Consider the following 25,921-nt stretch of genomic DNA (forward strand, 5'->3'; position numbering starts at 1 on the left):
AAAAGTTATTAAAAAAAGTTATGAAAAGGGTCTTCGTTCCACATCTCAATACTTCTGCTTCTACAGTGTACAGTACAAAAGTCAAAATTGTGGACACACCTCTTCTCATTTAGTGTGTTGCCTTATTTTTTAGTTTTTTTTTCCATTATAAATGTTATAATATTGAAAACTATATTAAAGCTATACAGGATAACATGCAGAATTATTTAGTATACAAAAAGTGTTAACCCTCCTGTTATGTTCATATGTCAGGAACAGCAATGATGTTCGAATGTTTAATTATCCAAAAGAAGTCTGAAACCACAAAAATCCTAACAAACAGCATGAATATTTAATTTGATTTAGTTTAATAGTGTTCCTTATCTCTAACAGATAATGGTTCAATTAGGATAATTCACTCATTTTTCATAAAAAAATAAATAAAAATACATGTTCAATTTTTTTTTAACTTTCACTCTATTGTCACTTTTGAAAGACCAACATATAAAACACAGTAGTTTTACATAAAATTAAAATATTACATTGCATTTTTGGTTTAGTTTAAATTTTTGTAGGGGGTGATTGTTGCAAATATGTGAAATGAATCATTTTCATATAATATGTTGATTACACTAATTGAGGAAAGCAGAAGAAGTTTCGTACAGTAAAAAAATACTTTTAACTATATATCATAGATCTTCAATCTTTAAAATGGGTCAATTCGACACAGAACATAACAGGAGGGTTAAATAAATCTGAATATGTTTTATAGTCCTTTAGATTCTTCTACAAAAATATCACATTTCTCTCTGAGGACAGATCTGCAGGCTCTTGGTATTTTAATCTCAGTGTCTTCATGAGGGAGAGTCACCTGGAATAGTTTTCTCAGCGTCTTTTCTGTAAAGCTGCTTTGTGCCAACACCAGTTGTAAAAAGCGCTATACAAATAAGGAGTTTCTGGAGGTGCTGAACAATAGTTGCTGCTTTTCTTTCACGCTGTGAAGCTCCAGCTCATCCCAATTAAATCACCATCTTAGTTCATCAGGTTTAGATCAGGAGATTAATGTGGAGGAATAACACTTTTTAACTGGTTTCTATGTAATTCCATTTGTGTTCCTTTATCGTTTTCAATGTAGAAACTAAATCAAATTAAGAAATAAAAAAAAAAACACTGAACAAGAAGGTGCGTCCAAATTTTGATTTGTACAGTAAGTTCTAAAATGTCTATTTTTGTTTCATTCCAATATTCCAAAAACAAGTCTAAGGATGTTCACAGTCGTAATAGAGTCATAATCTGAGATAATAATTAAAAGTGTAATAAGACAGTAATTAAAATATCTAAAAATGTTAAAAATGATAAACCTAAAGATGAACTTACAATTTCCCTCCACACAGGACTGAAGGTTGAGGACGATCAGCAGACCCAGGAGGAGAGAACCACTCCAGAACTTCATGATTCTCTCTCTCTCTCTCTACAGCAGCAGGAGACGAAGATGATGATGATGATGGTCTGAAATCTTCTCGAATGTGGTGATTTGATCTTGCCCTCATTTATTTTATACCCTGATCAGGTGAGGGTGTGGGCGGAGTTTGGGTGAGGGGTAAAGAAAAAAAAAAGATTGTGGTTCTTGCTTTCAGAAAAACATACGCAGTTATCAGGTATCCATTAGTCATTAGATTATATCACCACATCCTCTCTGTACCCCTCTGTTGCATGCAAAACAACCACAGGCTAAAGTAGTGCTTTTTTATTTTACTTATTTTACTTAATCAAACACAAATTAATTTTTAACTTTTATAATGTTTATGTTCTGGATTTATTATAATAATCTGTCTCTCTCTGTTAAAACAAACATATCCTCCAATTACAGACTGTTTATTTCAGTAAAAAAGGGGTAAACTTATAAAATAAACATTTCCCCCCACTCTATACAGTATACTGATAATGGGTGTTGGGTAAAGTGATGGGTTGGGTAAAGTGATGGGTTGGGTAAAGTGATGGGTTGGGTAACATGGTGGGTTGGGTAAAGTGATGGATTGGGTAAAGTGATGGGTTGGGTAACATGGTGGGTTGGGTAAAGTGATGGATTGGGTAAAGTGATGGGTTGGGTAAAGTGATGGATTGGGTAAAGTGATGGGTTGGGTAACATGGTGGGTTGGGTAAAGTGATGGGTTGGGTAACATGGTGGGTTGGGTAAAGTGCTGGGTTGGGTAAAGTGCTAGGTTGAGTAACGTGCTGGGTTGGGTAAAATGTTGGGTAATGTGCTGGGTTGGGTAACATGTTGGGTAACGTGCTGGGTTGGGTAAAATGTTGGGTAACGTGCTGGGTTGGGTAACATGGTGGATTGGGTAAAATGCTTGGTTAGGTAATATGGGGGGTTGGGTAACGTGCTGTGTCAGGTAAAGTGCTCGGTTCGGTACAGAGCTGCATCAAGTAAAGTGCTGAGTTGGGTAAAGTGCTGGGTTGGGTAAAGTGGTGAGTTGGGTTAAGTGGTGAGTTGGTTAAAGTGCTGAGTTGGGTAAAGTGGTGAGTTGGTTATAGTGCTGAGTTGGGTGAAGTCCTGGGTTGGGTAAAGTGGTGAGTTGGGTTAAGTGGTGAGTTGGTTAAAGTGCTGAGTTGGGTAAAGTGGTGAGTTGGGTAAAGTGGTGAGTTGGTTAAAGTGCTGAGTTGGGTAAAGTGGTGAGTTGGGTAAAGTGGTGGGTTGGGTAAAGTGGTGGGTTGGGAAAAGTGCTGGGTTGGGTAAAGTGGTGGGTTGGGTAAAGTAATGGTTATGTAAAGTGCTGGGTTGGGTAAAGTGGTGAGTTGGGTTAAGTAATGGTTATGTAAAGTCCTGGGTTGGGTAAAGTGGTGAGTTGGGTTAAGTGGTGAGTTGGTTAAAGTGCTGAGTTGGGTAAAGTGGTGAGTTGGGTAAAGTGGTGGGTTGGGTAAAGTGGTGAGTTGGGTTAAGTGGTGAGTTGGTTAAAGTGCTGAGTTGGGTAAAGTGGTGAGTTGGGTAAAGTGGTGGGTTGGGTAAAGTGCTGGGTTGGGTAAAGTGGTGGGTTGGGTAAAGTAATGGTTATGTAAAGTGCTGGGTTGGGTAAAGTGGTGAGTTGGGTTAAGTAATGGTTATGTAAAGTCCTGGGTTGGGTAAAGTGGTGAGTTGGGTTAAGTGGTGAGTTGGTTAAAGTGCTGAGTTGGGTAAAGTGGTGAGTTGGGTAAAGTGGTGGGTTGGGTAAAGTGGTGAGTTGGGTAAAGTGGTGGGTTGGGTAAAGTGGTGGGTTGGGTAAAGTGGTGAGTTGGGTAAAGTGCTGAGTTGGGTAAAGTGGTGAGTTGGGTAAAGTGCTGGGTTGGGTAAAGTGGTGGGTTGGGTAAAGTGGTGGGTTGGGTAAAGTGGTGGGTTGGGTAAAGTGGTGAGTTGGGTAAAGTGCTGGGTTGGGTAAAGTGCTGGGTAGGGTAAAGTGTTGGTTAACTAAAGTACTGGGTTGGGTGAAGTGTTGGTTAACTAAAGTGGCGTGTTGGGTAAAGTGTATTGGGTATTTCCTGTTTACCAAATTTATAGCCTCTGAATTAGTGAGTAAAAATACAATACACACTCGTGATATTTTAATTGTTTTATTAAAAAAAGAAAAGAACAGAACTCTCTCTGAAGTATAACCTCAAGCTGTTTATCCCTCTTTCAGCTGCATATATGCCCATAAAAATGTATGTATTTTAGTACAATGTAAATATATTAAAGAAGCTTAGTTGGACGGTTGGTACAAGCTAAAATGAAATAGAAATAACGAGGCTATTTTTAAAATGTTAGGAGTAGAACCTGAAAAATAATTACTCCTGTAAAGTATAGATTTGCTCTCATACTGATATTTTTCTGATTATCAAATAAACTTTAATATTAGACAGAGATAACCCGAGTATAAAAAGCACTTTCAAGCTTTACTGATTACTGGCAATGAGTCTTTCACATCTCTGTAGATCTTCTTTACAGAATTGTTTTAATTCAGACACATTGGAGCATTTTCCAGCATAAACATCCTGTTTAAGATCATCCACAGCGTCTCAATCAGACTAGACCATTCCACAACCTTAATTTAGTTGTTACTTTTTTAAAGCCATTCAAATGTGGATTTGTTTGTGAGCTTTGAGTCATTGTCCTGCTGAATATATTCTAATATTTAAATTACAAAAGGATGTACTTTGGCATTAATAAAATACTCCTAAAGATAAATATAACTAAATAAATACTCGAAAATCGAATCTATTTTAAAACATTAAACTTTTTTTTACCTTTTTAAAACTATTGTTAATATATATTATATTAATAGATATTATACTAATATTATTAATAGTAATATTGATAGTAATATTATTTTATTATTATTATAATTATTAATAATATAAAAATAATATAATAATACATATATGTATGTTAATATATATATATATATATATATATATATATATATATATATATATATATATATATATATATCCAATAAGAGTATGTTTTATACTTTATACACTCTGTGAAGCTCCAGCTCATCCTAAATCACCATCTCAGTTGGGTTTAGGTCAGGGGATTGTGAAGGCCATACACCTTTTTGTTTACTAGATAATTCCAAATGCTTCAATTAATAGTTTTCATGGTTTTAATATTAATCCACAATGTAAAAAAAATTTAATAAAAACATTGAATGAGACGTGTCCAACTTTTGACTGGTATTTATATATTTGTGAGCTGACACACCCCAGAGTTTGCCCAGATGAACGGCCACAATGTTGGTTAGAAGCACCTGATTAAGGATTAATATTAAATATTACGTGCACATTCACCGATACCCTTTACAATACGTGTAGGTGTGATTAAAGACACCGCAGGCGTCCCCTGCACCGGACCTACAGTACCAGGGATTTTCTCAATAGCATGGAAATATATTGTGTTGTGCTGTAATTCCCTGGTTGGAAGTGTATATAAGTGTGTGTATTCCACAGTAACAGCCTGATTACAGAATCCACAGACTTGGTGACTTTGCAGCTTTGCTTAGACCGTGAGCATCATCTGCAGGAATCTGGATTTTAATTATGTATTCGTGGGTTTGATTGGTCATTTCCAATATGCCCAGTTAGACTACAAGCCACAGACAAAGTTGGTATTATAATATAATATAATATAATATAATAATAATTATATAATAATATAATTGATTATAATTAATAGTAATATAATATAATTGCTTCAACCGCGGAAATTATAATTTTTCTCCCTCAAAATTGGCGGTCCCTGGTGTTTAAGGTGCTGAACTGCAAGTTGAGATCCCCTAAAGAAGCTCTTTAAGAATAATGACTGGGTCAGGGCACTCGTTGATCTGCGAGCGAGTTTACGTAGTACTTTAGTTACGCACTGGTTTGGGGAAACTCTCTTAAATTAACGATCAATCTTAAGTACGAGTTAACGAAGTTCTTAGCGTTACGAAGCTTTCGGGAAACCCACCCCTGACCCACAAAAAAACAATGCTAATGCTAACATTCAGGTCACATACGTGCTGTAGGAGAAGATGGGGCTGGACTGTATTAAAGGCTGAAGAGAAATCTTCAATTAAAAAACACCAAATTACCAAATATTTTATACAAGAGAACCAGTGTAGCATCTTAGCAGCTTAGCTGTTTGTGATATAAGCTACTTACTATCTAGATGCATCATGCTTTTGCCTAATAAAGATGTAAGTACAATGGGTCTGTAACCATTCAGTTATTTTATTTGCGCTGTTATTTGGCATTGGAATGACTTGCATTTTCTAAACTCGAGGGACAAAACTTCTATTAAAAAACCATCTAAAATAATTGAGTAAAAAGTATAATTGGGTCAAAGTTAGAGTCAAAGACACATTTCTTTCTTCTTCCCTTAATTCTGTCAGTTTATTACCTCTTCACTCCACTATTATTTCCACTGTAACCCCATACTCTGAATTTTGGAACAAAATGCAAACAAACATTTAAAACAACTGAGATTTTAAATTTGTATGCTTTTAAAGTTAAAAAAATGCAAAGACAACATTCAACATATTTTAATTATATTTAATGAAAAGTGCAAAAGAGTGAAGACAAGTCAGGAGCCAATAGACTCACATATTAGTTAAACATAATAAAAAATAATAAATTTATTGTAACTCTAAAGGCCCTATCTTACAACCGGTGCAAGGTGTGTCACGATGCTCATTGCTATCTCACACCCCACACCAACAGCAGAGCTTCTGAATGTATCTACACTGATGGGCGTGGTGGTCTGGAAATCGTGGTGGATGTTCATCGCTATCTTGGCAATGTTACACACCAACTTTTACATCAACAATAAACAGAATAGTAAATAAAATAACATTGCTGTTCCCGTAAATGAGCTGCTGGAGCTCCTTCACAGCGTCAACCAGCAGCTCAGTTTCCTCTGCTGAGAAGAGTTTGTTGGACACGTCCAGGTAGCTGCACCGTTACAATAGCAATCCGCCAAAGACAGAGCTCACCTGATCTACTCTTAAAGAGAATGATGAGCAAATGATTGGTTGCTAAAATAGGGCCCCATATGTTACATGTATTAAAATATATTAAAGAGGTTTAGATCCACCTGATGAGCAGATTCTTATAAAATAAATAGTTAATCAATGGAAAAAGCTTCAGAAGGTCAGCATAACAGGAGACAGACATGTGCCTTATATTTCAATGAAAGTCAGTATAAAAAGATTTTATTTAAAAGTCATTTTGGTTCATTTATACGGGGTCATTTTCCTGTACCTGTTGGGCCTGTTCATGACAAAATAATATTACTAAACTGTATAAACAAAGGTATTTTATTTTTATTGGTTCTTCTATAATCACAATATATTAATTTTATTTGATATAATATAATTCCTAGTCTATAGTTTACAGTGTTCTGCCCTTTTTGCTCAGCTTGAATGCAAGGAATTGACAGCAGCTCCTTGTAAAGAACTTCAGCCTGTAACAGATGCTGTAAATACTGTATATCTTTTACAAATATCTTAAAATCCAATGCATTATAGTTTTATGTAGATTTATTTACCTAAAAATCACAAGGAATTCAAGGAAAACTCTCACACCTGCCAGAGCTTTTGTCAGAACTACACTACTCAAATATGCTCCATTTTAGATGCAAATATTTAGAGAATTTAAATATTTTGATCAAGTCCAAATTATAGAAATGATTAAAATGTTTTCTGTCATTTGTTAGTATATATTTTAAATTATTCACTGATTATTAATAACAGTAGATATATAGATTAGTACTGTGTGATATGCTGATGGATATTAAAATAAGGAGAAATGTGTTTTTATCATAATAAAAATTATTATAACATTTTGTTCTCTAACCTAGACTACATAAATCGGTCTATTTACTGGATGCAGTTCACACATTAACCATTTCAGACTTCTAGATTATGATTCTATACAGCTGGGCGTCTTTCATTTGTACGTACATATTTATATACAGATATTTTATTTCTCATTACTTAAAAACACATGAAACTGTATGTAAAATATACATTCAAAAACAAAACAGCAGAGGAGAGAGAAGAAGATGATCTGGTATTACTGTAGAGATGATTTAATCTCTCAGCTGAGATCAGTTTAACTGTCCAGAGCTCGTTTATCAATCTGATCCATGGTCTGTTTCACCCAGTCGTCAGCAGGCTCCACACACACACGCTTACCCGACCATACGGTGAAACTGCAGAGGATAAAAGAGGAGTGTTAACAATTGCAGTAATTAATACAGAAACAGATCATACATTATTAAACACACTGTAAATCTCACCTGTATTAACTTAAAAAACAACAGCAGCAATTAATATTATACATTATGTATAACAATTAATATGGCAGTTAAATAATGAAACAAGTGTTTCATGTGTGTGAAGCAAAAATACTTTGTTACATTACTTATAGAAATGTATGTTATCTGTATTTTACTGGAGTAATTATTGGGGGGTCCAGGGCCCGGGGTACTTAGGATGTCTGTTATTTATTATTTAAGAATGAGGATGGAAACTTACACCACTCCTGGTTTTGTACAGTCAGATCTGGTTGTTTCATACTTCATAATGCGCTGTAGAGGAATTCTTCCCTTATAGAAACTGAAGCAGCATACACTTGGTTCATTCATATCTGTGTAAAGATAATAATAATAATAATAATAATAATAATAATAATAATAATAATAATAATAATAATAATAATAATAATTAAAAACTACTACTACTACTACTACTACTATTAATAATAATAATAGTAATAATAACTACTACTTTTTCTACTACTACTACTACTGCTAATAATAATAATACTAGTTCACAGGAAATTTGGCAGTGTTAAATATATATATATATAACACTAACAGTGCTGATTTAACACTGCCAAATTTCCTTTTACTACTTTTACTACTAATAATAATAATACTAGTACTACTACTTTTACTACTACTACTACCACTACTACTAATAATAATACTATTACTACTACTACTATTAATAATAATAATAATAATAATAATAATAATAATAATAATAATAATAATACTTTTACTACTAATAATACTAGTAATATTAATAATACTATTACTACGACTACTACTACTACTAATAATAATACTTTTACTACTACTAATAATAGTAATATTAATAATACTATTACTACTACTATTACTACCACTACCACCACTACTACTAATAATAATACTAGTACTACTTTTACTACTACTACTAATAGTAATAATAATAATACTAGTTCTACTACTTTTACCACTACTAATACTACTACCACTACCTCTACAACTACTACTACTAATACTATTACTACTACAACTACTACTACTACTACTACTACTACTAATAATAATAATAATAATAATAATTTTACTACTAATAATAATAGTAATATTAATAATACTATTACTACCACTACCACCACTACTAATAATAATAATACTAGTACTACTTTTACTACTAATAATAATAGTAATAATAATAATACTAGTTCTACTACTTTTACAACTACTAATACTACTAATACTACTACCACTACCTCTACAACTACTACTACTACTACTACTACTAATAATAATAATAATAATAATTATACTATTACTACTACTATTACTACCACTACCACCACTACTAATAATAATAATACTAGTACTACTACTTTTACTACTACTAATACTACTACTAGTACTACTACTACTACTACTACTAATAATAATAATAATAATAATAATAATAATACTTTTACTACTACTAATAATAGTAATATTAATAATACTATTACTACTACTATTACTACCACTACCACCACTACTAATAATAATAATACTAGTACTGCTACTTTTACTACTACTAATACTACTACTAGTACTACTACTACTACTACTAATAATAATAATAATAATAATGATAATAATAATACTAATTATTATTATCATTATTATTATTATTATTATTATTATTATTAGAACTTTACAGTTTGAAATCTGTAGGCTGTAAATCAGCTACATCTTCCTCACAGTAAACCTCACTCTCTACAGTCTGACAGATAAACACACCACCACCCGTCTACTCTCTCTCAGATCCTGCAGTAACAGTAATCTGAGAGAGTAATTAAAGTATTTAATCAGACTGCAATTAAATGATCAGTAATAACAATTATAACAGTTTTGAAATATTAATTAAACAGGATAATCTTACGTTGTCCCTCCACACAGGACTGAAGGTAGAGGACGACCAGCAGACCCAGCAGGAGAGAACCACTCCAGAACTTCATGATTGTTTCTTCAGCTGCAGGAGATGATGATGATGCTGATCTGAAATCTTCTGAAATAAGGGGAAATGGTCTTGCACCAGGTTTTATAATCAGATATGGTGGGGGGTGGGAGGAGTTTGGGTGAATAGGCAATTAAAAAAAACTAATTTCCACAGGAAACCAGTCTGTGTTTGTCACCAGTAGCAAAAACATGAGAAGCATTTTTACCCCCATCAGTCAGTCATCAGTAGAAAAAATGACCACATCCTTTCCACACAACCCTATACAAGAATCAGACACCATCTAACTGAATAACACTATATTTAAAATGTGATCTTTATCTTAGAGACTCTCGCCTTTTCCACACATTTACCATGAGCCAAAAAGTTTTATAATGAATTTTTCACAATAGAAACTCACACACATACTTACATTCAGTATCTCTACAGTCAAAATAAAAAGTGAGTACGCCTCTATGTAAAAATGGTCAAATTGTACCCAACTATCCTATTTCCCTCCCTGTGATGTCAATGCAGGAAAAAGTACTACTACATTTTTATCAGAATCCCCCTCAAGGGGGCACCTCCCATTAGTTTCTGACATTAGCCAGCCAGGTTCATCATTCCTGCAGTCGGCAAAATATGGAACTTCAGCAGACATGGCAGGTGGTAAGTGAATTGGGCCTACCTGTACAAATGGTGTACTTTAGCAGCAGGAATGCTAGCAACAACATATATGGGTAATGACTAGTAGCAGTCAATGCTACGAACTTGAACAATTTCGCACTATAATTCCTAAAATTTAACAATACTGTCTCAACACATGGATGGCATGTAATACATTCTTTTTAGTATATATTATAAAATAATGTATTACATGCCATCCATTTGATGAGACAGTGAGACTTGGTCTGTTTACAAAATAAATCTTTGAGATTATGTAAATATTTTAATGTGTGTTTTAACTAAAAATATTTAAATTTCAGGAATTATAAAATACTATGCATCATAAATTATTTCAGTAATATTGTATAAATTAAGTATATGTAATTAGGTAATGTTGTATGCAGAAATTAAATGCAACATTTAAGTCTTGAAACCGAGTTGAAGTTACTTAAATTTACATGAAATTAAATTTACTTAAAAAAAAACAAGTGCAGAAAGTTGCAAAACTTTTTTTAGTAGATTTTACTCATCTTTTTTCAGTGTATTATAGTATGAAGCTATAGAATCAGCATGTGCGAAATTGTTCAAGTTTGTATCATTGACTGCCAGGCAGGTAGCTAACATAGTCATTACCCATATATGTTGTTGCTAGCATTCCTGCTGCTAAAGTACACCATTTGTACAGGTAGGCCCAATTCACTTACCACCTTCCATGTCTGCTGAAGTTCCATATTTTGCCGACTGCAGGAATGACGAACCTGCTGGCTAATGTCAGAAACTAATGGGAGGCGCCCCCTTGAGGGGGATTCTGATAATTTCCTGCATTGACGTTCAGTTCACTTATTTATTATAAGTAATATTTAAGTCTTGAAACTGAGTTGAAGTTACTTAAATTTATCTGAAATAAAATTTACTTAAAAAAAAAAACAAAAAAGAAAAAAAGTTGCAGAAAGTTGCGAAACATTTTTTTAAGTAAATTTTACGCATATTTTTTTTCAGTGTATGTCATTCTTTCCAGATTCACAGCTTCTTATATTTAACGATATGACATTACAATAGCCTACTGTTCTTAACTTCGATTTTGGTGAAGTTGGAATAGCTTCTCTGCTATGCTAACTATTCTACCACGATAAACTCTCTACCACATGAGGGGTACAATTAAACCAACAATAATTTTGTGCATCATGCATCCAGTCCATTAAGTTTGGGCCCCCAAATGACACGTGATGAATGAAATGTCTCTGGTTAGCTGGTTAGCTCAATAACAACATGTACTGCGATATTCTGAAGCAGAGCATGATCCCTTCCCTTCAGAAACTCGACCAAAAAGCAGTTTTCTGACACAATAACAACCTAAACACACCTTCAAGAGGAAAACTACTTTGCTGAGGAAGATATAGATAAAGGTGATGGACTTGCCAAGTATGTCTCCAGACCTTAAGCCTATTGAGCATCTGTGGGGCATCTTCAAACAGACTAGAAGGTAGAGAAGTGCAAGGTCTCCAACACCCTCTCATACTGGCCGTTGGATATTCAGCATGACACTTCATGGCAAAGAACTCTCTGAGGATGTGAGAAACAGAATTGATGACCATACAGCAGTTTCCCAGGACGGGTTCCACACACAACAGGCCTCTCCAGGGTCGACCAAAGAAGTTCAGTCCATGTGTTTTGTGTAGTGTTCGGAGGTTGGCCTTAAAAAATAGACGCGTGAGTGCTGCTAGCATTGCTGCAGAGGTTGAAGAGGTGGGAGCTCAGACTATACGCCACACACTGCATCACTGCAAGTTTGAGGAAGCTTAAGATAAAGACTGGCCAAGCATGTCTCAAGATTGAGCACCTGTGGGGCATCCTCACACTAATATCCACCAGCTCTGTGATGTCATCATGGAGAAGTGGAAAAAGATTCCAGTGAAAACCTGTGAAGCTCTAGTGAACTCCATGCCCAAGAGAGTAAAAAAAGCAGTGCTGAAAAATACTGGTGGCCACACAAAATATTGACACTTGTGCACAATTTGGAGATTTTTTATTTTGTCGCCAGTGGCTTAGACATAAATGGCTGTGAGTTATTTTGAGGGCACAGTAAATTTAGACTGTTATACTGTAGCTGTACACAGACTGCTTTACACTGTATCAAAATGTTATATCTTCAGTGTTACTCATAAAAAGGTATAATACAGTATTTACAAAAATCTGAGGGGATACTGTAGTTTAAACTCAAACACCATAATTGCATAGTCCTGAGTGATCTTAGTGAGATGTTCCTTGAGATGCATTGGTTTAGTCAATTTTTTTGGAAGCTCCTTGTTTGTTTTAATTCTTAAAGTCCTTTAGATCCAGTAGACCGCTTAGCTCTGTATAGCATACAAGCACATTAGCTTAGCCTAGCCTGAATCAGTTCATTTGAAATTACAGTGCAGTATTTCAATACACTGCTTTGAAGTCCTTATCAAAAAGCCATTTAACTGTCCAAATGTTTCGGCAATTAAAAAAACTCATTTCCACAGGAAACCAGTCTGTGTTTGTCGCCAGTAGTGAAACATGAAGAGCATTTTTACACCCATCAATCAGCCATCAGTAGAAGAAATGACCACATCCTTTCCACACAACCCTATACGAGAATCAGACACCATCTAACTAAATACAGGATCTCTATATTTAAAATGTGATTTTATCTTAGTGACTCTTAGGTTCAGTGTGTGATATGATAAGCAATGTGTACCTTGAACCTTGTGTGTTTTCACATTTTCTTACTTTCTTATTTTGTTGTGGCCTTGTGCTAAAATAAATGTCTCTTTTACTGAGGCGTAGGTTGATAAGTTGTTGTAAGGCAGTATATATGGGTTTCCTGGTGTTTGCTAACAAGTTGCTAGGCTGTTGATATTGTGTCCCCTGTGGGTAGAGAGATGGATGGATGAATGGATGGATGCCAGGCAATTACTTAGTTGAGCAGAGCACTAATTCCGCAACATTGGTTGGTCAATTGGTTTAATTGTCACATTGGCAGATGTTTTCTACAGAAACTAGGACAATTTCAGTGTGTGCAATGGGTGTTAATTAAAAGTAGCTAGAAACATTTGGACACGTAGTGTAAAGTGATTAGTTTCTTCAAGGCTTTAAAGGGCACATACAGTATTATGCAAAACTAATTTTTTGAATGCTTTTTAAATTTCTACTTGGATCTCAACCTCCCTTATAAACACTGCATAGAACCACCCTAGCAACACCGTTCATCTATAAACCTTCACCAGAGCCCAGTCCACTAGATCAGTTAAAGAAACTCAATTTCAGACTTTGTCTGAGTGAGGGATCTGTACCTACTGTCCGTGGCAAGTCAGAAGTTGAAGGAGATATAAGAACTTTTTAATTATGAGTTTTGTAATACAAATGTGTGGTAAATGTCCAGAATAACACGGGGTGTGGCCAGCGACAGCTTATTTGCATAAAAATGACAGAGCCTTTAAACGGCTCATTCTGAAAGGGACTGAAACTGCTAAGAATAGAGCTGGTGAGATTTTTATCTTAATGTGAGAGTGATTTTGTGTAAAGAACTATTTGAACATTTAGACCTACAGTATTCTAACTTGTGTAAAAAGAGGTATATGTTCTGTTTAATTATTTACTATTATTTACTATTAAGTCTTAATTGTGTAATATTATTTATATTTGTTTGGTGTAATGGTTATTAAGTTTGTGTAGTGCTTTTTTTACAGGTATAGGTAGAACTCCACTGTTTTGTCTAAATTAATTTCGGAGAGATAGAGCAACCGCATGCACACTTTTCAAAATAGCTTCATTTAAATTTAATTTTGAGTCCTTTAAGAGTCACCAAGGAAAAGCCTAGCCCTCCTTAACTGGCTGAACATACAAACAAAAAATTTAACATTTTTATTATTGCTTTTATTATCAGAGAATAACAAAACAGACAGGCTAAGAACCAATCAATTAACATATTAATCAAACACAATTAAAAAGCACAGTTAATTGGTAAGGTAATGTGAAAATATATTATCACTGTAATATGTTCTGTTTTTCTACAGCAGAACTGGAATAACCTGTCCTTTATTACATACACATTACATGTATTACATATATTATATTATACCTTCATATATTACAAATAGTAAAATATTATAAAAACACATAGTTATACTCCTACATAGTAAATGAATATTAAAGTGATCTATCAGATTATGAAGGAACACATAATGAATCATGTAGTAACTTAAAAACAGTGTTAAACAAACATAAATACTCTGTGAAGAAGCATTTAGATACTCTTATCTGAGGAGCTGTTTGTTAACTTGTGGTTTCTGAGGCTGAAAACTATCCTGTACAACAGAGGAAACTCTCGCTCTTCCTTTCCTGGGGCGGTCCTGATGAGTGCCAGTTTCTTAATTTTTTTTTCTTAATATATTTTTTCTTTGTTTAGTAGTTGTTGCTTCTCATAACCTGGATTCGAACATTACTCAAATATTCACTATTCACTGTATACCTGTAACTCTACCTCTTCACTACTTTACTTTAACTGATGCTCTCAAACTTTACATTAAGAGACAAGAAATTCAAGTAATTAACTCTTGATGAGTTCAGCACAGCTGTTAACTGAAAGCCTGAATTCCAGGTGACTCTACCTCATAAAACTGACTGAGGAAATCCAGCCAAAATATCTTTAAAGAATGTAAAATATAAAACATATTCTGGTTTGTTTAAGACTTTTTGTTTTTCTTCATAGTTTGAATGAGTTTAGTGTTAATCTACAATGCAGAACATTTTAAAATGATGAAAAAACACTGTATTTAAGGTGTGTTCAAACTTTTTAATGGTAGTTCATAGTGGCAAAAAACAGCAACTTTACAGAAGGACAAAAATCTAAAAAGATTATATTCTAAGTATCAGTCTTTTTGTAGTATTTCTATTGGTCCATTCATCATGGAATTTGGATACAGTATAGAGGACAGCTGCCAGATTCACATTACACCAAAAATGTAGACCAGGTTTTTCTTTAGAAGTTTAAGCACAAATCAAACAAAATCATTATTTAATCATTATTATTTAAAAGTGCTGCTGCGTTAAGAGACAGAAATGGTCAGTAATCAACTGTAAAAGTCTTTATTAAACTGTATTAAATAGAAATAATCATTAATAATCAGTATTAATCAGCAGGAAACAGAAGAAGTAGATGATTTGTTATTGATGTAGAGATGATTTCAGTCAGATCATTCAGTCGGATCAGTTGAATTGTCCACAGATTTCCAATCGATCTCCCCCCTGACTCGCTGCACCCAGCCCAGATTTGGGTTTACACACACACGTTTACCGTTCCGTACGACAAAACTGCAGTGAAGAAAGTTTAAGAGTGTTAAAACTGGAGTAATTTACTACAGAGACATGTAAATACATTATTAAACACACTGTAACACACACACCCAGCACCTGCAGCATTTAACAAACGTATAAGTGCATTAACAAAACGAAGTAATGTAGTTTTTGCATGTTATATTTATTGCCCAGATAACTCTAGTACACAATAATGAGAGTACAGAGCTTAAATTACCATTGCATTTGTTAAAAAAAGAGAAAATAATGCCTTTATTACACGGGGAAATGTAATTGAACATTAAAATTCAATACGTATCTGATTTGCACCAATGCAACTCAGTCTAAAGAGCCAGATCAGAGTTCAAGCGACTTTTAAACTAAGGAGAAAAGAGACAGTGAGGAAAAGGGAAAATGGACGACAGCAGTGAGGAAACTGAGCGTGAGGGATAACAGAGAGTGAGGAAACAGAGAGTGAGGAAACAGAGAGTGAGGGATAACAGAGAGTGAGGAAACAGAGAGTGAGGAAACAGAGAGTGAGGGATAACAGAGAGTGAGGAAACTGAGAGTGAGGAAACTGAGAGTGAGGGATAACAGAGAGTGAGGAAACTGAGAGTGAGGAAACAGAGAGCGAGGAAACAGAGTGAGGAAACTGAGAGTGAGGAAACTGAGCGTGAGCAAACAGAGAGCGAGGAAACTGAGAGTGAGGAAACAGAGTGAGGAAACTGAGAGTGAGGAAACAGAGTGAGGAAACAGAGAGTGAGGAAACAGAGAGTGAGGAAACAGAGTGAGGAAACTGAGAGTGAGGAAACAGAGAGTGAGGAAACTGAGAGTGAGGAAACAGAGAGTGAGGAAACTGAGAGTGAGGAAACTGAGAGTGAGGAAACAGAGAGTGAGGAAACTGAGAGTGAGGAAACAGAGTGAGGAAACAGAGTGAGGAAACTGAGAGTGAGGAAACTGAGAGTGAGGAAACAGAGAGTGAGGAAACTGAGAGTGAGGAAACTGAGAGTGAGGAAACAGAGTGAGGAAACTGAGAGTGAGGAAACAGAGAGTGAGGAAACTGAGAGTGAGGAAACAGAGTGAGGAAACTGAGAGTGAGGAAACAGAGAGTGAGGAAACAGAGAGTGAGGAAACTGAGAGTGAGGAAACAGAGAGTGAGGAAACTGAGAGTGAGGAAACTGAGAGTGAGGAAACAGAGAGTGAGGAAACTGAGAGTGAGGAAACTGAGAGTGAGGGATAACAGAGAGTGAGGAAACTGAGAGTGAAGAAACTGAGAGTGAGGAAACAGAGTGAGGAAACAGAGAGTGAGGAAACTGAGAGTGAGGAAACTGAGAGTGAGGAAACAGAGAGTGAGGAAACTGAGAGTGAGGAAACTGAGAGTGAGGAAACAGAGAGTGAGGAAACAGAGAGTGAGGAAACAGAGTGAGGAAACTGAGAGTGAGGAAACTGAGAGTGAGGAAACAGAGAGTGAGGAAACAGAGAGTGAGGAAACAGAGTGAGGAAACTGAGAGTGAGGGATAACAGAGTGAGGAAACAGAGAGTGAGGAAACAGGGAGTGAGGAAACTGAGAGTGAGGAAACAGAGAGTGAGGAAACAGAGCTCATAAATATTAGAAATGATGTCTCTGTTTCAGTAATACTAAAAGGCTTGTGTTGCAGCTGCTTTTAAGTTAAATGAATTGCCACATCTTAGGAAAATAAAAAGCTTGAAAAAGTTCAAAGAAAGCAAGGATGTAAACTAAAGCAGTGTCTGGCCTTTTTTCAGCGAGCTTTGACTGGCAAAAATCAACAAACTGAAATGGAGATATACACTGCAAAAATGATGCATAAAATTTATTTTAGAAAAAATTGCAACTTTCTGCATTAGCTTTTTTTAAATAAATTTCATTTCTGATACATTTAAATAACTTCAACTCGGTTTCAAGACTTAAAGCAGCACTAGGTAGGATTTTCTTGATTTTTGATCTTTTTAAAGAAGTAAAATTACAGCTTGAAACTCACTGCAGCGCTGCATTGAGGTGTAATAGGAGGAATAGCGGTGCTCTCGTCTCTGTGCCGGAGCTCCTCTGAGCTCAAACCAGAGTCTGTAAGTTTTCCGAGGCGGCCGCGACCAACGCTCGCGAGAACTGCGACCTGCTTTCCTAACTTTAGTTCTAACAGTTCTACAAGGACTACTGGTTCATTCTTTACAAACTAACATACAGACACTCTGGCAGAAGCTGGAAAGAGACCGAATATGTCTGTGAAAGCCAGAAAACGAGAAAGAGAAACTAATCCGCCTGAAACATTTATTACACTCTGCAACTGTAGGGGGAGCCCACGAGCACAAAATCTCAATCCTACCTAGTGGAGCTTTTAATGTTACATAGAGTAAATAAGTGAACCGAAGTTCAGTTAATTCTTTCTTTTAGTAAACTTTACTTCATTTCTGCATACAATATAACCTAATTACAATGACTTTATTTATACTATATTACTCAAAAAAATTATAATACATAATATAATATAAATATAATGAAAATGTAAATATTTTTAGTTGAAACACACATATTATACCGTCTCAACACATGGTATACTATAAAGAATGTATTACATGCAATCCATGTGTTGAGACGGTATAATATGTGTGTTTCAACTAAAAATATTTACATTTTCATTATATTTATATTATATTATATTTTAACTAAAATTATATAAAATAATATTGTAGAAATTAAGTAATTGTAATTAGGTAATATTGTATGCAGAAATGGAGTAAAGTTTACTAAAAGAAAGGATTGATTCAGTAAAAATAAATGAAGTAAAGTTTACTAAAAGAAAGGATTGATTCAGTAAAAATAAATGAAGTAAAGTTTACTAAAAGAAAGGATTGATTCAGTAAAAATAAATGAAGTAAAGTTTACTAAAAGAAAGGATTGATTCAGTAAAAATAAATGAAGTAAAGTTTACTAAAAGAAAGGATTGACTGAAGTTCAGTTCTCTTATTTACTCTGTGTAACTCTATTTAAGTCTTGAAACCGAGTTGAAGTTACTAAAATTTACATTAAATTAAATTTACTTAATAAAAGCAAATGCAGAAAGTTGTGAAACTCTTTTAAAGTAAATTTTACGCATCATTTTTTTCAGCGTAAGGTTTTAGTGGAACATGGATAATATTATCAAATATGATTAAATAACATGATAATAAAGGTTCATTTTGAAGTGGTCTCTTATTATATATACTGAAACACTTATGTATGCATTTTATATACATAAAGGTGATTTGAGGTGCACAGTAAGCACAGCAGCAGCTTAAATTTATATTCGTTTAAATAATACTGGTAAATAATACACTGTAATATTAAAACAAAACATAACAGGGTGAAACTTACAGAATTCCTGGTTTTGGACAACCGTTACTTGTTTCTTCATAACTCACAATGCGTCCTGCAGGGATTTTTCTCTGATAGTAACTGAAACAGCATACATTCAATCCTTTTGATTCTGTGTCGTAAAAATAAAATCAGATAATGTAGAAACTCTACTTTAATGAAAATAATACAGTCATGAACTCAGGTAATAGTAATGAACAGGTAAATGATGTTATTAAACCAGAGGATAATCTTACGTTCTCCCTCCACACAGGACTGAAGGCAGAGGACGACCAGCAGACCCAGCAGGAGAGAACCACTCCAGAACCTCATGATTGTTTCTTCAGCTGCAGGAGATGATGAAGATGCTGATCTGAAATCTTCTGAAATAAGGGAAAATGGTCTTGCACCAGGTTTTATAATCAGATAAGGTGGGGGGTGGGAGGAGTTTGGGTGAATGGGCAATTTAAAAAAAATAATTTCCACAGGAAACCAGTCTGTGTTTGTCACCAGTAGCAAAAACGCAAAGAGCATTTTTACCCCCATCAGTCAGTCATCAGTAGAAAAAAATGACCACATCCTTTCCATAGCCTACCGTACGAGTATCAGCCACCATCTAACTGAATAACACTATATTTAAAATGTGATCTTTATCTTAGAGACTCTCGTGTTCAGTGTGTGATATGATAAGCAATGTGTACCTTGAAAGGCTGTTATATTTTAGCCATAGCAAGAGCAAAGAATCTTTAATATTTAGTTCAGGTCTCTTTTACTCAGGCGTAGGCCTGATAAGTTGTTGTAAGGCAGTAGATATGGCTTTACTGGAGTTTGCCAGGAAACAAGTTGCTAGGCTTTGTATCCCCTTTGGATAAATAGATAGATAGATGGATGGATGGATGGATGGATGGATAAATGGATGGATGACAGTAGGGGTGAAACTATTACTCGAATAATTCGAGTTACCGTATTTTTCGGACTATAAGGCGCACCGTATTATAAGACGCACTATCAAAGAACGCCTATTTTCTGCTATTTTTCCATACATAGGGCGCATCGCATTATAAGGCGCGTTAAGTGACACTAGAAAGGGTGCCTATATCAAAGTGAACAGGGGTGGCGCCATGTTTCCCTTCCCCCACCGGGGGTGGTCGCTTGCCGGTGGAGCGTCTCAGTATATAAATCTAGCTCTTTCAAAGTCAAACGAGTGCTGGATATTAATCTACACAGATTCCTCTACTGAAAACTGTTTATTTGGGTGAGTAACGTGCTTCAGTTTATTTACAGTAAGCTTAGATTTCCAGATGTCCACTAAGGCTTGCTGCACCAGCGTTAGCATAGCTATCCGCTAGCACGCTAGCTAGTCACCTAAACTAGTAAAGTTAACCCAAACTTAAACGACAGCGTTACACTGAGTAATCCTGCGTGTTCTGGTAAGACAGTGAGATATTAGCTAGCGATTCGTCCCCCGTAGCTTGTTTTAACACGGTAAACAAGCAGATTACAGGCTGATAAAACTCACCTCTGAGAGAGTTAGCGCTTAGCATCTAGCTAATGCTAGCCAGGCAAAGCAGCACCGACTTACAGGCCGATAACTCACCTCTGAACAGTGAACGCTTAGCATCTAACTCTAATAATACTGCTCCAGCAGTATTAAAAGTGCTAAATTTAGAAAATACTGATCTCTGAACAGTGAAAAAGCTAGCTAGCTAAGCGGTTAGCATCTAGCTATTGCTGCTCCAGCCTCGGAGCGGCACGGCTCTGCACGGAGTGTGTGTTTACTGCTCCTTACACCTGACGGGTAAAATTTAGATAATACTGATCTCTGAACAGTGAATAAGCTAGCTAATGCTATTTGCTGCTCCAGCCTCGGAGCTGCACGGCTCTGGACTCTGTATAGCACTGAAACTCTGTATAACGCTGCACGGAGTGTGTGTTTACTGCTCCTTACAACCTGACGAGTAAAATTTAGATAATACTGATCTCAGTGAATAAGCTAGCTAGCTTAGCGGTTAGCATCTAGCTAATGCTATTGCTGCTCAGCCTCGGAGCTGCACGGCTCTGGACTCTGTATAGCACTGAAACTCTCTATAACGCTGCACGGAGTGTGTGTTTACTGCTCCTTACAACCTGACGAGTAAAATCCATACAAAAGGCGCACCGTATTATAAGACGCACTGTCAATTTTTGTGAAAATTAAAAGTTTTTAAGTGCGCCTTATAGTCCGAAAAATACGGTACTCGATTTAAAAAATTGATCGAGTCATTTTCTGTGCCTCGAGTAATCATTTATTTAATTTAAATTAAATTCACGCTTTAAATGTGACAACGCGCTTAGCGTTACATCACACAAAAATGTCCGTGAAAATTACAGTGAAAAACTGTGAAATGGCAACAGAAATAAACCGTAAAGCAAGAAGAAGCTTATTGTTGTAGAATAAACATTGAATATATGGTGAAATATATGGTGAAACATTGAAATATATGGTGAAAAGCTGAAATGGTGACAGCATTGGACAGTCATATTAAAAATAGCACATTACTGTATTATTCACGGTGTACAAACCTTAAATAAAAAACATGCCGTCAATTATATTTTTTACCATTTTAAGATGTGAAATATACACTGTAAAAAAAAAATCTTGTCTAATTTACGGTGAAAAACTGGCAGCTGTGGTTGCCATTTTTTCACCGTAAAAAATACAGTGATCTTGTAAATGGCTTCACGGTAAGGTATATTATCACTTGTAAAAACAACAGTTTGAAAATGCTGCCAGTATTTCACAGTAAAATAAACAGTTGCAAATATATAAGATATTACAGTTTAATTCTTGTCAACAGTAAATTTCATATTGATAAACCGTTTTGTTTACAGTATATTCTTGTGAAAAAAGTATATTACATTGTGAAAAGCAGGGCCTGAATGGGATGTAACGCAGCTGTCTATGGGGCGTGTCTATGTTATTTAGATGTTTAGTTCAGAGACGTCACCATGATGTAGTTTCACAGCGGTTTTATCCACCTGTCTGGGTTTTACATTATGTGTATATAAGTGATTTCACTCTCCGAACACATCTCTGTGCTGTAAGAAGCGCTTTTGAAAAAGATAATGCTGGTTAAAACTGTATGTTGTTTACAGCGTGACTCAAAGTTATTGGACAACCACAAAAATTTACCATAAAATTGGACAATAAATGCTGTGGAATGGATCATTTTTCACTTAAAAAGCAACAGGGTTACATTGTGAATTATACAGCTATACCATGAGCCTATATAAACTTTCACCGTTATTTTAACAGTAACTCCTCTTTATTAGTACATTTTCAAACTGTTGTTTTTACAAGTGTTAATATACCTTACCGTGAAGCCATATACAAGATCACTGTATTTTTAACGGTGAAAAAATGGCAACCACAGCTGCCAGTTTTTCACCGTAAATTTGACAAGGTTTTTTTTTACAGGTTTTTATTTGAGAAGAGGGAATTTTTAAGATTGGCAACTTATGAGGAAAAAGGGCCATAATAATAATGTAGTATTTTAGGCTGGACAGAGTATATTTGCTCTTGTCTCCCACAACAGCACTTCTTTAATGCTGAACCGTCTCAGCCGAGGACTCAACCACAAGTCCTCAATGTATTACATGTATTATATTTTACCTTCATATATTACATACATTATAAGTACAAATACTACATTTTAAAAACACATAGTTACACTCCATTATTATAAATGAATAGCTTAGTGATCTATCAGATTATGAAGGAACACATAATGAATCATGTAGTAACTTAAAAACAGTGTTAAACAAACTAAAATACTCTGTGAAGAAGCTTTTAGATTCTCTTATCTGAGGTTCTCTTTGTAGCAACTGCACTTGAGCATAAGTTCAAAGATTTAAAATGTTTTGGATTGACTTTTAAAAAAAATTAAAGTAGTTTTTTCTTGCTTCTCATAAGCTGGATTCGAACATTACTCAAATATTCACTATTCACTGTATACCTGTAACTCTACCTCTTCACTACTTTACTTTAACTGATGCTCTCAAACACTTTATTAAGAGACAAGAAATTCAGGTAATTAACTCTTGATGAGTTCAGCACAGCTGTTAACTGAAAGCCTGAATTCCAGGAGACTCTACCTCATAAATCTGACTGAGGAAATCCAGCCAAATACTTAATAAAGAATGTAAAATATAAAACATATTCTGATTTAACTTAAATAGTTTAGATACATTTAGTGTTAATCTACAATGCAGAACATTTAAAAATAATGAAAAAACACTGAATTTAAGGTGTGTTTAAACTTTTTAATGGTAGTTTATTGTGGCAAAAACCTTGTATCTTCAAAAGAGCAACTTTACAGAAGGACAAAAATCTAAAAAGATTATATTCTAAGTATCAGTCTTTTTGTAGTATTTCTATTGGTCCATTCATCATGTAATTTGGATACAGTATAGAGGACAGCTGCCAGATTCACATTACACCAAAAATGTAGACCAGGTTTTTCTTTAGAAGTTTAAGCACAAATCAAACAAAATCATTATTTACTCAGAGAAAAGTGCTGCTGCGTTAAGAGACAGAAATGGTCAGTAATCAACTGTAAAAGTCTTTATTAAACTGTATTAAATAGAAATAATCATTAATAATCAGTATTAATCAGCAGGAAACAGAAGAAGTAGATGATTTGTTATTGATGGAGAGATGATTTCAGTCAGATCATTCAGTCGGATCAGTTGAATTGTCCACAGATTTCCAATCGATCTCCCCCCTGACTCGCTGCACCCAGCCCAGATTTGGGTTTACACACACACGTTTACCGTTCCGTACGACAAAACTGCAGTGAAGAGAGTTTAAGAGTGTTAAAACTGGAGTAATTTACTACAGAGACATGTAAATACATTATTAAACACACTGTAACACACACACCCAGCACCTGCAGCATTTAACAAACGTATAAGTGCATTAACAAAACGAAGTAATGTAGCTTTTGCATGTTATATTTATTGCCCAGATAACTCTAGTACACAATAATGAGAGTACAGAGCTTAAATTACCATTGCATTTGTTAAAAAAAAAAGAAAATAATGCCTTTATTACACGGGGAAATGTAATTGAACATTAAAATTCAATACGTATCTGATTTGCACCAATGCAACTCAGTCTAAAGAGCCAGATCAGAGTTCAAGCGACTTTTAAACTAAGGAGAAAAGAGACAGTGAAAAAAATGGAAAATGGACGACAGTTTACTAAAAGAAAGGATTGATTCAGTAAAAATAAAGGAAGTAAAGTTTACTAAAAGAAAGGATTGATTCAGTAAAAATAAAGGAAGTAAAGTTTACTAAAAGAAAGGATTGATTCAGTAAAAATAAAGGAAGTAAAGTTTACTAAAAGAAAGGATTGATTCAGTAAAAATAAATGAAGTAAAGTTTACTAAAAGAAAGGATTGATTCAGTAAAAATAAATGAAGTAAAGTTTACTAAAAGAAAGGATTGATTCAGTAAAAATAAATGAAGTAAAGTTTACTAAAAGAAAGGATTGATTCAGTAAAAATAAAGGAAGTAAAGTTTAATAAAAGAAAGGATTGACTGAAGTTCAGTTCTCTTATTTACTCTGTGTAACTCTATTTAAGTCTTGAAACCGAGTTGAAGTTACTTAAATTTACATTAAATTAAATTTACTTAATAAAAGCAAATGCAGAAAGTTGTGAAACTCTTTTAAAGTAAATTTAACGCATCATTTTTTTCAGCGTAAGGTTTTAGTGGAACATGGATAATATTATCAAATATGATTAAATAACATGATAATAAAGGTTCATTTTGAAGTGGTCTCTTATTATATATACTGAAACACTTATGTATGCATTTTATATACGTAAAGGTGATGTGAGGTGCACAGTAAGCACAGCAGCAGCTTAAATTTATATTCGTTTAAATAATACTGGTAAATAATACACTGTAATATTAAAACAAAACATAACAGGGTGAAACTTACATCAGTCCAGGTCTTGTACAACCTAAACTTGTTTCTTCATAACTCACAATGCGTCCTGCAGGGATTTGTCTCTGATAGAAACTGGTACAGCATACATTCATTCCTTTTGCATCTGTATCGTAAAAATAATCAGATAATGTAGAAACTCTCATTTAATAAAAAAAAAATACAGTCATGAACTCAGGTAATAGTAATGATAAACAGATACATTTTATTATTTAATCAGTAGATAATCTTACGTTCTCCCTCCACACAGGACTGAAGGTAGAGGACGACCAGCAGACCCAGCAGGAGAGAACCACTCCAGAACTTCATGGTTGTGTCTTCAGCTGCAGGAGATGATGATGAAGATGATGCTGATCTGAAATCTTCTCGAATGAGGTGAAAATCCTCTTGCCTGTGATTTTATAATCATATAAAGGGGGTGGAGTTTGGGTGATCGGGCGTTTTAAATAAATACTTTCCACAGGAAGCCAGACTGTGGTTTCCATGAACAGCGATTAGTCATTAGAGGAGATATAGCAGGGTCTATAGCAGGGTTGCATCAAGAAACCAAATCTTGATCCTAGTGTACTGTCTAACTATAGACCAATTTTAAACCTACCATTTATTTCTAAGATTTCAGAAAAAGCTGTGGCCCAACAACTTTGCTCTTACCTGCAAAGAAACCAGATCTTTGAAAAATTTCAATCTGGATTTAGGCCTTATCACAGCACTGAGACAGCTTTAGTTAAAATAACAAACGATCTACTTCTTCCCTACTAGTACTTCTCGATCCGAGAACATGGTTGGTGTAACTGGAACTGCATTATCATGGATTAAATCATACTTTACCGATCGTTATCA

The 25,921-nt window shown here is 34.7% G+C and overlaps 3 protein-coding genes and 1 long non-coding RNA gene across 7 annotated transcripts in view; 1 reads left to right on the forward strand and 3 right to left on the reverse strand.

Annotated features, from left to right (window-relative positions):
• Positions 1-19,425, reverse strand: part of LOC111191212 (C-C motif chemokine 14) — a 75,425-nt gene extending 56,000 nt beyond the window's left edge. Inside the window, exons 1-3 of one of the 3 annotated variants that reach the window (XM_049482696.1) lie at positions 9,702-9,849; positions 8,016-8,127; positions 7,326-7,690 (exon numbers count right to left, since the gene is read on the reverse strand). In XM_049482696.1, the coding sequence (XP_049338653.1) occupies positions 7,591-7,690; positions 8,016-8,127; positions 9,702-9,777 (288 nt within the window). In that variant the 5' untranslated portion in view covers positions 9,778-9,849 and the 3' untranslated portion in view covers positions 7,326-7,590. Of the gene's footprint in view, positions 1-7,325; positions 7,691-8,015; positions 8,128-9,701; positions 9,850-19,346 lie in introns of those variants that run through there. The other 2 variants (XM_049482695.1, XM_049482694.1) reach the window with 2 other exon arrangements.
• The window catches only part of LOC111191211 (C-C motif chemokine 13), a 35,325-nt gene that overhangs the window by 1,456 nt on the left and 7,948 nt on the right, over positions 1-25,921 (reverse strand). For both annotated transcript variants that reach the window (XM_049482701.1, XM_049482702.1), the window contains exon 2: positions 1,357-1,446. In XM_049482701.1, coding sequence (XP_049338658.1) covers positions 1,357-1,432 — 76 coding nt within the window. In that variant the 5' untranslated portion in view covers positions 1,433-1,446. The remainder of the gene's footprint in view (positions 1-1,356; positions 1,447-25,921) is intronic.
• On the forward strand, positions 1,375-19,457 carry LOC125803926 (uncharacterized). Its single transcript, XR_007440412.1, has 2 exons — positions 1,375-1,508; positions 19,364-19,457. It is a non-coding gene; the product is annotated as an uncharacterized LOC125803926 (long non-coding RNA).
• Positions 23,678-25,434, reverse strand: LOC125803923 (C-C motif chemokine 18-like). Its single transcript, XM_049482699.1, has 3 exons — positions 25,315-25,434; positions 25,076-25,187; positions 23,678-23,918 (listed from the first exon to the last, which is right to left on the reverse strand). Exons 1-3 carry the CDS (start codon positions 25,388-25,390, stop codon positions 23,801-23,803), a joined length of 306 nt encoding a protein of 101 aa, XP_049338656.1. The 5' UTR covers positions 25,391-25,434; the 3' UTR covers positions 23,678-23,800.

The sequence above is a fragment of the Astyanax mexicanus genome, chromosome 8 (genome assembly GCF_023375975.1).
Source record: "Astyanax mexicanus isolate ESR-SI-001 chromosome 8, AstMex3_surface, whole genome shotgun sequence".
Lineage (NCBI taxonomy): Eukaryota > Metazoa > Chordata > Actinopteri > Characiformes > Acestrorhamphidae > Astyanax > Astyanax mexicanus.

Coding starts and splice junctions, on each gene's coding strand:
- LOC125803923 (XM_049482699.1), bottom strand. CDS start 25,390: ATGAAGTTCTGGAGTGGTTCTCTCCTGCTGGGTCTGCTGGTCGTCCTC. Junction 25,188..25,314: donor GTCCTGTGTGGAGGGAGAAC/GTAAGATTATCT, acceptor TTTACGATACAG/ATGCAAAAGGAATGAATGTA. Junction 23,919..25,075: donor TGTACAAGACCTGGACTGAT/GTAAGTTTCACC, acceptor TCTTCACTGCAG/TTTTGTCGTACGGAACGGTA.